The sequence below is a fragment of the Plectropomus leopardus genome, chromosome 5 (genome assembly GCF_008729295.1).
Source record: "Plectropomus leopardus isolate mb chromosome 5, YSFRI_Pleo_2.0, whole genome shotgun sequence".
NCBI lineage: Eukaryota > Metazoa > Chordata > Actinopteri > Perciformes > Serranidae > Plectropomus > Plectropomus leopardus.
The window spans coordinates 7,852,611-7,870,377 of NC_056467.1; the positions used below are offsets into that span (position 1 = coordinate 7,852,611).

General features: G+C 39.2%; 1 protein-coding gene across 1 annotated transcript in view; it reads right to left on the reverse strand.

Moving 5' to 3' along the window:
* igsf11 (immunoglobulin superfamily member 11) overlaps positions 1-17,767 on the reverse strand; it is a 109,296-nt gene that overhangs the window by 59,901 nt on the left and 31,628 nt on the right. Inside the window, exon 2 of the mRNA XM_042486841.1 lies at positions 16,742-16,771. Coding sequence (XP_042342775.1) covers positions 16,742-16,771 — 30 coding nt within the window. The remainder of the gene's footprint in view (positions 1-16,741; positions 16,772-17,767) is intronic.

Sequence of the window (17,767 nt, forward strand, 5' to 3'; positions counted from 1 at the left end):
CTTTACAGAATGTCCGAATGGACTTTTTTTTTTTATTTCAGCCATTGTAGGACATTCAACAAGGAAAAATGAACCAGGGTTGATATTAAGTGATGAGTCTAGTGATGTTCTATATTTATCTTTAGTTTTCTTATTTTCAATAAATCTCATAAAAAGACAAAAAACAACAATAAATTGGTCCATCGAACAAATATTGTTAGCTTCATTGTTGTCCAAAACTTTTAATAATAAATTACACTTTGTCATGGATGTCATGTTCCTTGATTGAAAGAAAAACACACAGTAGTTTAGTACTTTAAATAAACTGCTGCTGCCAATACTCCCTTGAGCATCATATATGTATTAATTTTATTTAAAAAAAAGAAGTCTCTAACAGAAACACCATTGGATACAGTTTGAGTAAGGTTTGCTAAAAACTACGGTGCCAAGCTGAAAAAATATGCTTTCAATAGAATTGATGGGTTTGGAGCTAAATGAAGTAAGAAAGCACGACAGCACGTTTGTTTTCTTGTTTGTTTCTTTTGGGCTTTTTGTGTGAAATATTAATAATAAGAAAAAAAATATATGAACACCTGCCCTATTATTTAGATGTAGGTATGTACAAATATTATAAATAGCCAGCGTAGAGCTTGTACTGTTCAGGATGCATTAAAAACTGTGACTACTGTCTGTTCCTCTATATAAGACTCCACTCACTCATAATGTACTGCACAGCTCCAGTCCGTACTGCTGGCTGAGTTCAACTTTTATGAAGCCCATGGGCTTGGTTCTGGTTGGACTGAATCTCAACCAACAGGTTGTTTTCACAATTTACTGTCACAAATATGGTGAGAAATTGTGGTAAAGGCAATTTGTAGTTAAGGCCAGGGCCAGGAAAAAGCTTCATCAGTTCATATTTTTTCAAACTGTACTGGCTTTCCTCTCCATGATCAGGATATTTCAAGCTCCACAAATGGCCCAGTTCCCTGCATGAGGCGACAATAGCGTCACCACACAGTAATGAATCAAATAAAGTGGAGTGTCAGCTAGGCTAACAGAGCTCTCCTTCTCCTCTCAGCATGAAAAGGAATAGTTTCATGGCTCCAATTTGTCTCTCCCTGCCCTTGCTGGTAGATGTTTTTCTGTTTCATCAAAAAAGTGAAAAAATATGCTATTGGAAAAGACATGAGGATTAGAACAGGAGAAAATCAAATTGGAGATGTGGAATCTTTATTCATATCTAGAGTTGGAGGTAGTGGCTGGTGTACAGTGGGGCCTTACCTTTGGGTTTGATGTAAATATATACGATAAACATAAATTATTTCCCAAGTGGGATCTGCACCTTTACCTCTCTCCCTCCCTCTTGCTCCCGTGAAGATTAAAGTACATAAGGTGATGTGAAGGGAGAGTGATACTTTACGGTGACAGAAGAAAGAGAACAACACAGCAATATGCTGATGATATGGTGATGAGCACGACAGAAGATGAAAGTGTACGAGGTGGAGGCAGAGAGCCAGAAAGAGGGAGCAATGTTTTTGAATGAATAAATATGCAGCGAGGCTTGTATACGAGTGCGTAAGTGACAGCTCTTATGTGCCTTTGGTGTTCGGAAAAACAAAAGGTTTAACATTTAAAGCACCTTACTAAGGCCTCTGGATTCAGGGAGTAAACAAAGCCATTTGTTTGTCTGTGTTTAACCTCTAGCCAACGTTTATTGTTTCTGTATTTTACACAAATACTGCTTAATGCAGTCAAATCATAACACTAACAAGGAGGATCATTGTAGGAATGACAACAGATTAAAAAGTTTAACTGTTTCCCACACGGCTGTCATGATCGACAGAAAATAAACAAAACAACAAAAAATTATGGAAGCCCTTCTCTATATGTAAAGTGTGCTTCAGATATAGGCCACAAAAACCCATCTTGATTACGCATTTTGTGAAGATTCAATCATTTTGAAGCATGGTGGCTTTACTCTTTCGTCAGTTTTTCAAATTTAACTGAGAAGAGTAAAATCACGTGCTACATTCAATACGCCTTAGTACATTACAAACATCAGTATCACAGGTACTGTAGCCGCACACCAACGCTAACTGGCTTGACTGGAATTCTGCCACAAATCTAAGCCTTAAAACTGACCATCCAGTCAAAACTGACACCTTATGCTCACCTATTTGCTCAGCAAAAACTAAGACATTATTCACCAAATTGGAATTTTCTTACTTTTTCTGGAAATCTGTCTCTTTGATTGTTAAAGCCAGGAATAACTGAAACTTAAAAATATCCCCCAGGCACATTAGAATATTCTGTTTCGCATAATAATGTGCATCTGATTTGCTTTTCCAGAAACAAGTTCAATTACATAGTTAAGCTTTTCTGAAATTACATCTACCTCTCCCTCAGAGAAAAATCAACCTTATCATCTGTGGTACCCCGAACAATGTCTTTAACAGACCTCAGTATGTACAGAACTCTGCTGGTTGCCTATACGTACCAGTACCTGCTCACGAGACACTTCTCCATTGCTTCCACTCCCTCCTGGTCAAACACTGCATATACCTAAATATTCTGCTCACCACCTGTAATGCCTCTCACAATCTGGCTCCCCTCTATCTCTCTGACCTTCTCTACTAGCAATACCACTTCCGATGTCGCCACACTTCTGATGTCAATCTTCTTCAAAGGACTGAGCACCAAACCTGGGATGACAGGGGGATTTTAGTCGTCGCTCCCTCTCTATCAACTCACTGCCAGACCACATCAAAAATGCCACATTATAAAAACATTTAAAAAAAAAAAACCTTGCCTTTTCCAGTTAACATGGGAGGTCCCAATATGCCACCTTAGAATTATAACGTTCTGAGAGGTTTTGAGATATTGAGATTCAAAATTTTGCATTATCAATAGCGTTTTGTTTTTTAAATAAAAAGTTAAAAAAAAAAAAAACACATACAAAAACAAATAGAATGAGTTCATATGAACAACTCAGTTTTGACAAAAAGGTTAGATAAAACCTAACTCTAAGGTGATGAATATGCAAAAGCTGTTTTTGAGTTGGGGGATGCTACAGAGAAAATAATAAATAAATGCCAAAAAATACTTGTGTTTTTGGAAAACCTGCAGCATTGTATTAACAATGTTGCTGTGACTGATTTTCTGTGATTAGTGCTTTCATAAAACAACCTATGTTAAGCTTGCCTATAAAGCACAACTGCGGGCAAAATGATGCTACAGAAGAAGAAAGGCCAGCTGTATTGGGTTTGTAATGCACATGATCAACCTTCTAAGCAGAAGCTTAAACCTGGACGTAAAGAAAAAAATCTTATGATTTACAGAACAAAACAAGGAAGCAGAGTGAGGTGGTAGAGTGAGAGCAAAGAAGAGTAAGAATGACAGAAAGAAGCAGGAGTTTGAGATTATCTGTGGCCTTTTACTGTGGTTTAAATCCACACTTAACAATATTGTCGCAAAGAGCCAGGAGAGCATAAATCTGCTGTATGACACATTCTATAGGAACACTTAGCAGACAAATGGACAGGAGGGAACAGAGGATATTACACTGCAGAGCATGGTAATCTGTCTCTCTCTAGATAGATAAGTATGTTACTATGCTTCCATAGGCACTAAGTGTAACAAACGTGCATGAGCACTCTTACCACAATTCTGTTATAGGGAAACTGTGACTGTTCTTCAATAGTGTGCCAAAATGAGACACCCTCCAAGCTAAAAATAATGCAAATTCATTATTTGTTTTTGCTGGCTGAGCTAATAAGATCATGTCATTTTTAAACTGAAGGCAAAGAACTGGGGTTTACCATTGCAACAACAATCCCCTCCAAGTGAAAAGCCATCTGCAAATCATTGTGAATCACTGCGAATCACTGTGAACCTGCGAATGTGTTCGCCCGACTGCTCTCGCATCCTCGCCACAAGGCTCCGTACCATTTACAAAAACATGTGGCCCTAGTCATTGCATTTTGAGGGCGCTGTGATGAGAGAAAGAGAGAGAGAGGGGTCTATTTGCATCGCCAGTTGCAAACCAAAAGGTGTATCCAATGTCTTGGGGCGCGGGGAGAAGATGAATAAGAGAAGCGGCATAAGACTAGCTCTATATATAGCAGGTAATCTGTCATCTCATTTTTTGTCATCTCCCTTCCCCTCGTTTTTGCTCTGAGGAATGAGGGATTGATGTTCAGAAGATCAGAGGAAGTAAGGAGGGAATCTTGGAGGCTTGGAGAGAGGAGAATAAGGAGAGAGAGAGCATGTGTGTGTGTTGGGAGGAGGAAGGAGGGAGCCTGCACTGAGCGACTGATGACTGCTGTTTTTAGAGACCCAGTTGCAGCTGGCCTGAGTCCAAGCCGAATAGTTCAACTCTTTCAGCTACAAGAAAAAGAACGTATAAAGCAAAACTATACATCTAACACTTTAGTTTCAAAAGATTTCCGCTGATTCTCACCCTACACTGCAAAAAAATGTAATTTCCTGTTGACCCCAAACACCATTGCTGCCTGAAGTCAGATATTTCTAAAGTGGATATTGTTTGAACGCCCTGTCATCTCTGACAGGTTGGATTCCCTGGCAGAGAGATCAGTAAGAGACAAATATGCCTTGTTCACACGCACACACATGCACACACACACACACACACACACACAAACACACACACACAAAACACTCCTGGGAAAATGCTGAGGGGTCTTATGAAGCTGCATTTGATAAGGTTCGCCTTGTGGTCACTTCAAAGCAAAAGATGAAGGAGTGGATAAAGAAGGAGCAAAGAGGCAGAGGGAAGAAAGAGAGGAGGGGATGTTGGAGTGAAGGGTGAGACATGAAGCAGGATAAAAAAGATGGGAGCAAACGGCGGCAGAATGAAACAGGGAGAAGCGTTGGTAAGATGAAAGGAACACAGGGGAGGGATTACTCTGCAAAAAAAGGAAATACAAAAAGAGGGAGAAATATTTGCATGGAAAATATAGCAGGACACACAAGGAAAAATGCATGAAGATGTTCATGTTCGCACACACATCACACCTGGGGAGATGAATCTGGAACACTGGTGAGCTGGTTCGGGAGGCCGAACTCTGTGAAAGTCTCGACTAAAGCAACAACTTTTTGCTGAGAGAGAATCCTCATGCTCTCAATCCAGAAACTCTCTGATGAGTAGCTATGGTAAAGCCTTCAGGCACGCACTAATACATATGGGAGAGCAGGGGGATCATTAGAATAACTCAACCATTCATAGACGGTAGACAGTTAGCTAGCTTGCTCCATCTAGAAACACTTCCCCCTGAATTATTCACAGAGGTGTAAATAAAATATATCCAGTGGCCTTTACCTAAAAAAAAAAATAGAAACAAGATATCTGCCATGCTGAGTAATGAGTTCTCTCACAGATGAGTTTAGATATGGCATGTGATATAAAAAAGACCTCACCTCAAAATTCAGTTATTCACATTGATATTCAAGGAGGGGGTTGTGTTGCTTAATTTAAAACAGAATATTTGATTTCCAGCCGCCTTAGATATGACAGTAAAACATGTCATCTCTCCAGAACTGGAAGAAAATCATAACAGCAGTGATTGCAATGATGTCCAAAAGTGTCTCTGGGAAACATGGTTATCCAGTGGTGGGTGCTCTGCAGGCACGTTACTATCCTTTAATTGCCCCAGAATAACAGATGATGGCATAATGTTTATTGCTTTTCTCCTGCAGCGAAGAGTGCAATATTTCCTGTATAATGCATGAGTGCCAGGACATGGCCCAAATCACCCGCAAAACAAATAGCCTCAAAATGAATGGGGGCAGCAAGCTGTGAGCGTGACTGAGTCCTCACATACGTATATGACGCACTGCCACACAGGCAGATGGAAGGTGACAAGGACAAGATAGCAAAGCAGGCAGGCGAAGATGAATAGGCCACGGGTCTTCCCCACGTGTCCCACTGGTTCTACAGTGTGAACAATACACTGTGCCAAAACTACAATACAGACTGAGCAGAAATCAATGCATGTTCCAGTCTATCTCTCACCAGTGCTCCTGTGATTATGACAATCACTGCAGGTGGTTGGAGTGTATGGATCGTGTTGCTCTGCTACCTCAATGATGCTGCTTCTGGCACACTAAAACCTTTTTATTTCCAAAAGGTCAATCAATAAAAAAACTGGCTCATTTCCTTTGGCCACCCTTCTATTTCTGAAATTATGCAATAATCGGTCTTGAATGGATCTAATGGGACTGTGAAACCCTCTCAGCATAGACTGTCCAGAGGTAGAGTAGAGTATGTAATTCTGCAACTCAAATTTTAAAAAGCAAGGAGTAAAAGGTTAGGTCTTACAGAACTGAACACATCTTGCATATTGCTGCTGTTTCGCACAAACCACCTGTCCTCAAAATTGCTATTTTTCAGGAATTGGAAAAAACACCGTGTTTTTAAAAAGATCCAATGGAGATAGGAGGTTTAGTCACATGCGTTTTAAATACATTGCGTTGGTTGAGAAATGGTTAAAAGTTAAAATGTGGAGACACAGAAGTAAAAAGCTATTGCCGGGCTAAAACCAACTACACTATGGTCGCATGACTACGAGGCTGTAAAGCCATGTTCGGTGCAGTTTGGCTTGATGATGTTGTGTAGTCTCATTTAGCCACTTGTCAGCAACTGCTTTTTGTCAAGACACATTAAGCTTCAAAGTTAATGAGTGGGGTATTCACTGAAATGTTTTTATGTTGTAGAACACAATGTGAAAGTTGCTGAAGCTTGTGTTTACCACAGACCTTATTTATGCTTCTAACCAAAAACCCATTAAAAAAAAAAAAAACATTGAGTTTGAGACGAGGGACCTGGTGGTGTTGACATGTTAACAGATTTCCAGGTTTTAGGACTCATTGCTGGAGTTCTCTAATTTTTAAGTCCAAATAAGACAGATGCCAGACAGTATTCCATCCTGTCCATACAGTTTTATTTCAGGACCCTGCTTTCATATCTTTGCACTCCTCTCAGTGTCCAATTGCCAAGGTTGAGAAACTTAAAAGATGTTTCCTGGTTGAGCCCTCAGAGACAGACATCTAAGGACAGCTGCTCCCTCCCTCTCTCCCTCCCTCCTTCTCTTTCACTCCTTGCCTTCCTCTCTCTGTCAATCACAAACTTTCAACTCTCCTCTTCCAGCCCCACCTCTCCGAACTCACCATATTTCCTCCCCATCTGTTGTCTGTCCTTATAAAGCATCCTTACTCTCTTTTCCTTCCGCACACAACTTTTCTTTCATGTACTTAAAGCAGATAGCAAATGGGACAAGTGTACTGTCAGTAAGCCAGTAGGCCTTTGTGTGTTTGCTTGAGTGTGTGTGTGTGTGTAAGTGTGTGTGATATGTATCAGGAGTTTCCTCTCAGCTCCTATTACTCTGACACAACACTTTCTAAATTAACCGCCTAACACAAACCACTGACTGAGCCTCAGGGCCTGACCTCACCCTTACCCACAATGTCTTCCACACTTCAAACTCATCTCAGGTTGGAGCTCAAAGATATATCTTGTGAAAATGGAATGCCTTAAAACACACCATTATCAGACCAAAATGTCCCCAGTCTTATTATAACATCTTTTGGAAACTGTGAAAATCTCTAGTTTATACGCAAATATGCTTGAGTAACTGGAACAATATAAGCTAAACAATTTTAGGTTTCAACAAGCAGTAAGATTACACCACTTGTTCAAAACATGCATAGCTTTAGTCACTTGGTGATGGCCTTTATAATGGTACGTCCATATTAAATTGCTGCTACCCTTTGAACCCAACTCAGTGCTTATATCCTGCAGGTTTTAGATACTTGAAGGTGTGATGATTAATGAAAGCGTTGTCGCCGGTAATGAGCAGTGGGACTTTAGCTGTGCCCTTTTTCTTCCATTCCTGTGGCTGGCATCTGCCTACCTTACACATGTAGAGAGAAAGTAGCCCTATCTTTGGCTGCAGGGCAGAACAGAGCAAACTAACATATATTATATTCTTGGCACATCATGAGAGAATAGAATGGAACAGAATGGAATAGAAAAAAACAGAATCTTAGAACTCAGAGCCTGGTAATACCTGGTATCAACATGCGTCTTGTGATCCAACCACAAGTGGACAGGGCTTCATACAAGTGCAAGACGCATTGTGATCCCATCTCTCAAACCATTTGTCGAGGTGGTCTGGGATGCATTTAACCACATATATTTTGTAATGGAAATGCTAATGTGTCCCTGACAAGGACTACATAATCAGTGCAGGACAAGGTGGTGGTTTTGGTGACAGAGCACTCTATAACTTGATGGATTCTGCTAACAGTTATATCTGCAGCTGAAAAGACAAAACCACTAACATGACGAATGAGCAGAGTCGAGAGGTGCAAGTCACAAGTAAGTAATGTCTTTGCACTCAAATTCTAAATCAAGTCCCAAGTTAAGAGAGACGATGTGCTGCTGATAAATATATGGGCCTACAGTGGAAATGTTCCATGAAATAAAGGGAAATACATCTATTTGTTGCACACTTTTTAAATGTTATACTTTTCATTCTTTGGATTTGGGGGAAGGTACCAATTGTTTTCAAGTCAAAATGTTCAAGTCCAAGTAATGTCACAAGGCATTGGTGTTAAAGTCCAAGTAGTGTTGCAAGTCTTTTTAAGTTTGTCAAATTGTGTCTAAAGTCATCAGATGTGTGACTCAGATCTGACTCGTGTCCACGTCATGTGACTTCGTGTTTTTACGCAAACGACGTAAAAACACAAATGTAAGTAATGTAAGTTACACAAGTATTAAGCACACTACCTGTGGTTATATTTAGATTATTGCACAAATTATTATTTTTCCTGTAGGCCCATGACAAAAAAAATATTGCATTGCATTTCAGAATATAAAAGACAAATAAGATGTGTGGTACAGCCTACTAGTGTGTGTAGGTGTAAGTGTTGTCAAAAGGAACCCCTGCTTAGTGCCAACTATGAGGAGAGTCAGAGCAAGGACAGGTTAATTTAAATTGGACATCTGATCACACTGAGACCTTTCAATTACTGTGGCATGCGCTGCTAATTCCAAGTGGTGTTTGTTTCAACTTTCATCTTTAATAGGATTAGGATATTAAAAAATACATTCTACAGAACTGCCAAATGAAGTTTACAATAAGGTAGGAGGAGCGGGTCACTTTGAGGTAAGACTCCATGTTACACTGGTGGTCACCCTCTTTTAGTCGAGACTTGAGCTGCTTGGAAAAGTGCTAGTGTGTCCTGTGTCATTCCATTCATACTGCACAGCCCTGACCTCTGTCCGTCTCATAAACAGAGGCTTTGGAAACTTTCTGCGGGTATGTATGTGTGTGTGGAAAGGCGAGGTTGACAGGTCAGAAAAAGTATGAGAGGGAGGGAAAGTGAGAAATATGAGTGACAGACAGTCAGGAGAGAGCCGTCCTTCATCCTTCCGTAAGGGCAAGGTGATGTACCATGATGTTAACTGTACTCACTGCAGCACCGATTTCCCAAGATACATCATGTCAGAAACAAAGCAACCCCCTCTGAGGTGTTTACTGCAGGAAACAAAGTAGTCAGCATTTAGAAACTGTTACTTTTTGAATAGCTTGTACTTGTGAGATTGCCCTTTCAATAGGTGGGGCAATACCAGAGTTACCAGTATGAAGTACATATGTCAATTTAGTTATTTCAATAAGGGAAGCCACTTGTCACATGGGTTTATGTCAGGCATATTGTACATGACAATGGGGGGGGTCACCCTGGGGCTGTCATCTTCTGCTATATTCCCAAACCTTTCAGAAATCATTCTGAGAGGCATCTATGACACAGTTCTGTAATGTTTTTGTTTGTTTGTTTGTTTTTTAATCTTGTGTTGTGTAAAGCATTTGGCCTACAAGAGATTTCTTTTTAAAATACATTGTCTGTACATTGTACATGGTCTTGCATATACACAACATGTGGAAAAACAACCACAAATAAACACAAACTAAAAGCAAAACAAAAGCAATATCCCAAATGAATTGCACACATAGGAACTACCAAATATTTATAATATTTACATTCATAATACTTTTTGCATAAGCTTTATCCAGATAACCGGGTTATTTATAAGTTTCACATGTGAAGTCTTAAATACAGTAGAAAACAAAATGTAACTAATTTTCTTTAATTAAACAGCACTTTGGTAAGCTCTGCTTTCTTCTTCTAGTTTAACCTGCCATCCTGTGTCAAGGTAAAACACCAGATCTCAGCTGAGCACATAGAGATCTTTTTTTTTTTGGCAAGTTAACAACATAATTCTACCTACCATACTCAGTTTTTAACATTGTAAAAATATGCATTTTAGTTTATTAATATACTGTTAGCCTGCTGCCCTTTTTCTTCTCTCAACAGACCAATATTGGGCTTATCATAATAAAAAAGGTATCATATACTAGAATCAAACCAAGATATATTCACACCTCAGAAGCAAATATTAAGGAATTAATTGAGGACTTATATTTCAGATTAAAGAATTTCAGTCAACTTGAAATTCATTCTAAAAAAGGATAATTTTTATTCTAATCTAAACTGAAGAAAGTCTTTCAGGCTTTTATCTTTTCTAAGACTGATTACAGTCTGGCAGGCTGAGAGGTAAAGCCTGTTCACATCTTCATCTCAGCAGCCAGAATCCTGAGTGCAACAAGGAAGACGAATGACCTTTGAGATTGTCTGACAGCGATGGTCGATTGCCCTAATGCTGAAAATGACATGTTTACGTTTTCCTATCAACAAAGATACTCTAGTCATTGAGCAAATGAATGTCCTCTCTTACATTCTGCCAAAGAAGTGTGACTGCTACCCTCATTCAAGACCTTTAATATAAGGACACACACATTAGAACCCTGGTTCCTTCACTTGTAAATGTCTTTCAAATTGATGTGTGCAAAACAAGAACACTTAAAATTACCATAAAGAGACTCAGAAAGACCAAAAGAAAAGGAACTGTAAAGAGACACAAAATAGCTACAAAAGAGGCAAAAAGACCACAAAAAGAGACAAAATGACAAGGAAAAGACTCAAAACAGCCATGAGAAAAGACACAAAAAAACACTAAAAAGATGCATAACGACTACAAAGAGATGCAAAGTAAAAACAAAGGTCTCTGTGTCTTACAGGGTGGTGGTTCCTTTTGCATAACTCTGCCCAGGGGCCAACTGTATCATGTTCCGGCCATGTGTTTTTTGTTAAGAATATCTGTGCCGAATTCCAGTAGATTTTACAATAAGTTTACTTGACTACCATGATGTGGCTTCAGTATGCTATGCATTTGTGAACATTTATGCTCTCATGTAGCCACACTGGGTCTTATACCCTGCATCAGTTCACCTGGTTACATCAGTCCCATCCTTGAAATCTCCGCTTAAAACTCATTTTACAAACTTGCAATTCTGCAGTTCAGCCCCTTTGAAGTGATGTTTCTCTTTTAACAATGGGAGCCGCTTCTTCAACCTCCCGCAGCTCTCTACTCCTCCACGCCTGCCACCCGCTCCCTCCTAACTTCTCTATCCCCCCATTGTCCTCAGATCATATTATATGAACTCTCATTACAGGGGTGGTAATAGACTCTTCAGCACTAAGATCCTCTTTATTATCCGTCAACTGTGGACTACATCTCTAAGCTGATTAGCTAGAGCTGTCTTTTCAGCATTTCAATTAGGAACGTTTTGAATCGTCAAGCAGATCGCATGCCTTATATTCATTACTGGTGTTCTAAGAGTGCTACGCCATGTTTAAGTAATCCAAGAAACACACTGCAGCAGCGAGGATAAAAGAGCGACAGAAAAATGACATTGTGGTGGATTTTAGTGCTGGGCTCAACAGAGAAATGGCAAAAGTAGCTATTAACAGCAATCAAAAGCAATTTACAGCAGCAGAGACATGCAGTTTTAGCATAGATGGCGTAGATGGCAATCATACTGCCAACACACAGAGTTTATGATGTTCTTAAAAAAAAGTTACAAGAAAATAATCTGAAATTTGAAAAAAATAAAATAAAAAAACACAACCAGGAAATTATCTGGAAAAAAGTGCTGAAATAAAATGATGTATATAAATATATTAATGAAAATATATTTTTCCTCAAATTTTTCCCTTTTTAATTTAGACAGTTTTTTGTTACCTTTTACTCATCTTTTGCAATTTGCAGGACATGCCAAGTTGCTGATTACCTTTTTTTCCCATGTTTTTTTTAAGAAATCAAACCAATTTGTTCACATTTTAAAGGTTGAAATGCTTTTCAAAGGTGTCTGAAAGCAGCACAAGAAAAGTAATATCCAGGATTCAACGGGTTAATGCAAGATGATGTCTACATGAGCTTTAGCTGTGGTCAAAGTTATCTGCTTTTATATAACTGTCTGCTCTCAGAGGACTGCAAAACAGTAAAAACGGATACGTTTGTCATTCTGAGTGGCATTAAAAGAGGCTGGCTCTTTAGTTGCCACTTAAAAAGCTGCAACATAAGTGCCCACAGGGCTGTGAACACCTACATGCCTAGTCTCACTGTTCGACTGTCTCTGTTCATGTAACTCCAGATGAGCTCACAGAGGAAATATCCCACAAAGGGGACCTCATGTCTGGGGGAAGAATGAGAGAGGAGGAAGTGGAAGAGGAGAAAATTGAAGGAGAAGAGCGGGTGGATGAGGTTGTGACTCCTAGTGCTAATGAATTTGGGTCAGATGAGAAGGATATGATCTGCTCAGTGCTGTGGGTATATGCCTATGTGCTCACATGTACATGTGGAGTGCATGGTTTTTGTGATGTCATTAGCAGTCAAGCCAAAATATGATGATCTCCGGGTATTATCTGTATCTGTTTAAGGTATCCGGCTTTATCAAATACCCACTTGACACAGGAGTCACCACCGTGTTTATCATTCTGTTTCTCTCTGGCTCTCTAGCTTTCTCTTTCTCTCTCTCTCTCTCTCTCTCTCTCACACACACACACACACACACACACACACACTAATCCATTCAGTCATTGTTAATCCAGCTGTGTGCTAGTACAGAGATGTGCTGTACATGGCTGACAAGCATGTCACTGAGGTGCTGATGTCATACCTGTCTGTGTTTTGGCTGCTAATGTTGTCATTCCTGTTGCTGTGACTCACTCGGGGGCACACACACACACAGTATCTGAATACATCAAGGAGATTAAACGATGTACTCTGCCCTTAACATTATAGCACACTGAACGTCTCTCAATGGAGATCATCAATGTCGTAAAAGCATGTATCTGTGCGCTCAATGAAGTGTTGTTGTCATGTTCTCTGTTGTATTACTTTAACAGGGAGCTCAGCCTCACTTAGAGCATCAGTTGGAGAAGAGCGCAGCGGAAATACGGGACACTGTTGTACACACTTGAGGGTTTCTGCAGAAGTCATGTAGCATTTTGCTTCAGAACAACTGCATCTGAGCAGCTGAAAGTCAAGTGCCTTTCCCAGGGCACCTTAGTGGAATGTGTAGAGGATGAGAGCCATCCATATTTCAAATGAGATTTTCCAAACAAGCAGACTTTTTTTTTTTTTTTTACAGTTGTGATTTTAGTCACATGCCCCTTGGCCCAGCCTCTTAAATACTGCTGTTCTGTCAAGCTCTTATGTTTTCATATTTTACTAGCAAACAGATTCAGATCTCAAAATAACTGCACAATTTTTGGATTAAAAAGGGTGTGAGGGAGAAAAATAATGTAATATTCCATTCATTTGATTTCTCAAGTATAGTGGTTAAGTGCTCAAAGACACTTCCGCAATATGAACCTGGCTGAGGAACAGCATCTCTGATCAACAAGTCTCTGTTTAATTGTTATCCTCTGTTACAAACATGCTACTAAATCCTTTCCAAGGTATTGTGAGGAGTGAATATGTTGGCAGCCTGGAACAGTGGAAGATGTTCTACATTTTATCAGCAGCATGGCCAGCACAGATGTGTTGGTTGCTGTCTGTGGCTCTCCTGGAGCCAGTTGTACAAGGTGTTAGTGAGTTCAGAGTTAGTCAAGTTATGACATAACATTTTTAGATTTACACATTACTAAATTTAAACAGGTTATACAACACAAATGAGTTCTTACATGTGTAGCTTTATTTACAATATTGTCAGGTAGGCTTGGGCAGTATACATCTTTCATACTGTCTTGACATTTTGGATGTCAGTATATGTGTAAGAAAAGAAAAGAAAAGAAAAGAAAAGAAAAGAAAAGAAAAGAAAAGAAAAGAAAAGAAAAGAAAAGAAAAGAAAAGAAAAGAAAAAGAAAAGAAAGAAAAGAAAGAAAGGAATAGATGCTGTGTTTCTAATATGCAATTAGCCCTTTTAGTTATGTCTTGCTAATTTAAATACTCATGGCCCAAAGAATAATGACTAGACTAGATAAAAAAATAATCACCCGTCTTGCTGAAGGACCTGATAAAACTTGGGCTAAACAGAAATTATCCGTTGAATAAAATCACGTGGCTAATAAATTGTTCTTGAAAGAAGTAAACATGATACAGTCATACATGGCAGTACTCCCTTACAGGGGCAGAGGCATTTCTCTTTTTAATATTGTACTGGTGGTATCCCCACCACCTGCAGTCGCCATCTTTTGCCATTATTTTCAGCCTAGCCATTTATTCCACTCGGAGAGATGGGCCTCTGGTGATGCATACTGTGCACTACGTCACCTCAATACAGCATTTCCGTAGCAGTTTGATAGAAAGAGGAGCGTCTGTATTTTTGATGGATTTGAAATAGGGGAGGGGGGGATTAATACAGCATAGTATCACAATAATTTTGCAAGGGAAAAGCATATTGATACATTTATGCCAAGTTCTTTTTTGTTTGTTGTTTTTTATTATTATTATTATTATTTATTATTATTATTATTATTATTATTATTATTATTGTTGTTGTTGTTGTTGTTGTTGTTGTTGTTGTTGTTTGTTATTAGAGAAATGTTTGGTATTACAAATACAAATGCCTACTTAAATATAAAAAATTTGCTGCAATAAAAATGACTGAAGTGAGTTGCACAGACCGAAAACTTTATCTTATTTGATAAAACACAGGTTGAAAAACTTTTTCTTTGGGACATAATTAGAAGTTGGAAAAAAGTAATTAACTACCATATATCACAATATGCAGCACATCACAAGTTGAAAACTGCAAAATTGTTGTATCATGACTTAAGTAATGTATTAATATTGTATCACAGGGCCTCTGATGATTCTCATTCCTAAAAATCATGACATTTGAATTTCTAGACAGTGCAACAGATATTTCCTAGCAACATATTTAAGCTCTACTACCCAAGACATTCCCTAACTTTGAACATAACAACTGAATACAGTTAATCACTAGTTTGAAACTAGTTTGTAGTTATTCAGAATTCAGAGAGGATTTAACATAAAATCTCAGTAATGGATTTGCAAATAGCTGGTGAAACACATCCCTGAGGCGCATAAAAATTTTGCTATATTCCTTGTGGAGTGGATTTTTAGGACTTTCAAATTAGAAACCAGAGGGTATAGTCTGTGCTCATGAAACCCAGATTAGGATTTGACAGCCTTGTAGAGAGTCATTGGCGTGGGCGTGTATGTGTGGACAGAGAGAGGGATAAAGACAGAAGCACTGAGGTTTAGAGAGTGTGGAGACATCCAGAGATTAAAACCAAGGACAGAGAATGAGCAAATATTAAAAGGAAGAGGAAGAGATCATGGAAAAGTGGACAGGAGAAAAGTGGAAGAAAATTAAGAAAACAGTGGTCAGATTGGGATTGAGTAGAGGAGGGAGAAGGAAAGTGATGGACATTGAACGCCTGAATGAAAGAGGAGAGGCATTAGAATTAAAAGATGCAGCTGCGAGGGATTGCTGTAAAATACAGAGAAAACAAGAAGAGGAAAGGCAATAGGAAACAAACCAGAGTGGCAGATAGAGGGAGAGATACTGAGCACTAAAACGTAGTAGAGGAGACAGCAGATGGTGGGGATTATTCTGGACTAAAATACTCTGGGATCTACAGAGGGAAGGCCATAGACATAAACCGTTACAGACTCCATCTGCCAGAAATAGACCAAAAAGAGCTGTAGGTCCACCATCGGCATAATGAGCAAATGCTGCCTCGATTGCAAAAACCCAAAACGGCTATAAAAGCCATCCTAAATAACACAATAAATACTCAATACAGATAAAATGCTGATGTTCTATTATTCTTGTCTTTTTTGCGTGAAATCAGTTGGGAGACACATCCTGTGGAGTCATTAGCTAAACATAGTACATGCAAAAATGTACACACAGCAGGGGACCTTTAAAGACACTAATATCAATTAATAATGTTATGAAGTGAGTATAACCATCTCTCGGATGGCATTTGTGTTAAAACATAATATGAGGCACTATCACACACTAGCTGCATTCTTGTTTTGCAGCAGGTGCATGTGTGCGGAAGTATTTCAGTATGCGTTTGTGTGCGATTATGACTGATACCATAAGGCACCCCTAATCCACATTTTATGTTCACCATGATTAGGATAACAGGCTGCACTAACTCTTATCTGTGTGCGTGAGCATGCAGTGAAAACAATGCCAAACTACTTCACAAATTTTCCAAGTAATGCCTCGATATCCATCCACACACAACCTGAACACACATAATTGCAGATACAGTCTAATGCCTGCCAATCATACTGTCTCCCTTAGATAAAAACAGTGCAGAGATCAGCGAAAAGCAAATAAAAGACTTTTTTTACCTTTCCCTGTGTGTAGATCAAACCTTGAACCTGCAAAAAAAAAAAAATGAAGACAATTAGTGTTGTGTTCTGAGCGAACGAAAGCGAGGCAGAGCAGATCATACAGCGTGCTGCCGCACTGATGAAGCAATTTAAACAAAAATCAACAACATTAGCTTCTCTCTGTGGGCAGACAGAACTCACACCATGCTTGGTTCCTGTCTGCAGATTGTCTCAATACTCCTTTATAATTACCTATTGAGCTATGTCACTCAAGACTTGTACTTTATGTTCCTGCAACAGCAAGTAATTGTCAGTATGTTCTAGTCTCAGCATTAGTGTTAGCATGTCAAACATATTGACTCTATGTTCCTGAAAGAGAAATAGTATGTGTTTGTTTGTGTGTGTGTGTGTGTGTGTGTGTGTGTGTGTGTGTGTGTGTGTGTTTTATTGACTAATTATCTACCCTGACAGGGGACAGTTAATTAAATCCTTCCCAGGCACTGAGCATAAAGTAATTATTGTGCATGTGTGTGCATATCCACCGAAAAAAAGTCAACATCCACATGGGCTAAATACACCACGTGTGCACACACATACTGTATGCACCCCTGTAACACAGACACACCTGCACATCCTGATTGCAAAGTGGCACCAAACACCAAACACTTTTTGCGAGCATTCGTTCAGAAACATCGGACATCTTTCTGTCACTATAAACTGCTTCCCAATAGCTCATGTGCCCAAACTAAATATCTCTCTCTGCCAAGCAAAATCACATCAGATGGCAGCTGGATGTGCCTCCATCGACATCGCATTTGACAGGCCGCCAATATCATCTTTACTGCTATCGTCATTACAATTGGCAGCAATCAACAGATTTGGCTTCTGCTCATGGCTGAATGCACCAGCATGGTAGCAGCAGACAATGCTTTAAAGAAATAAGTGTGCTAGACAGATTCCTGCGAGGGCACATTAGGTACATTGTTACAGTGCAAAGTATGATGAATTTTTTTCCGTTCTGTGCTAAGAGGTTTGGTGATGCTC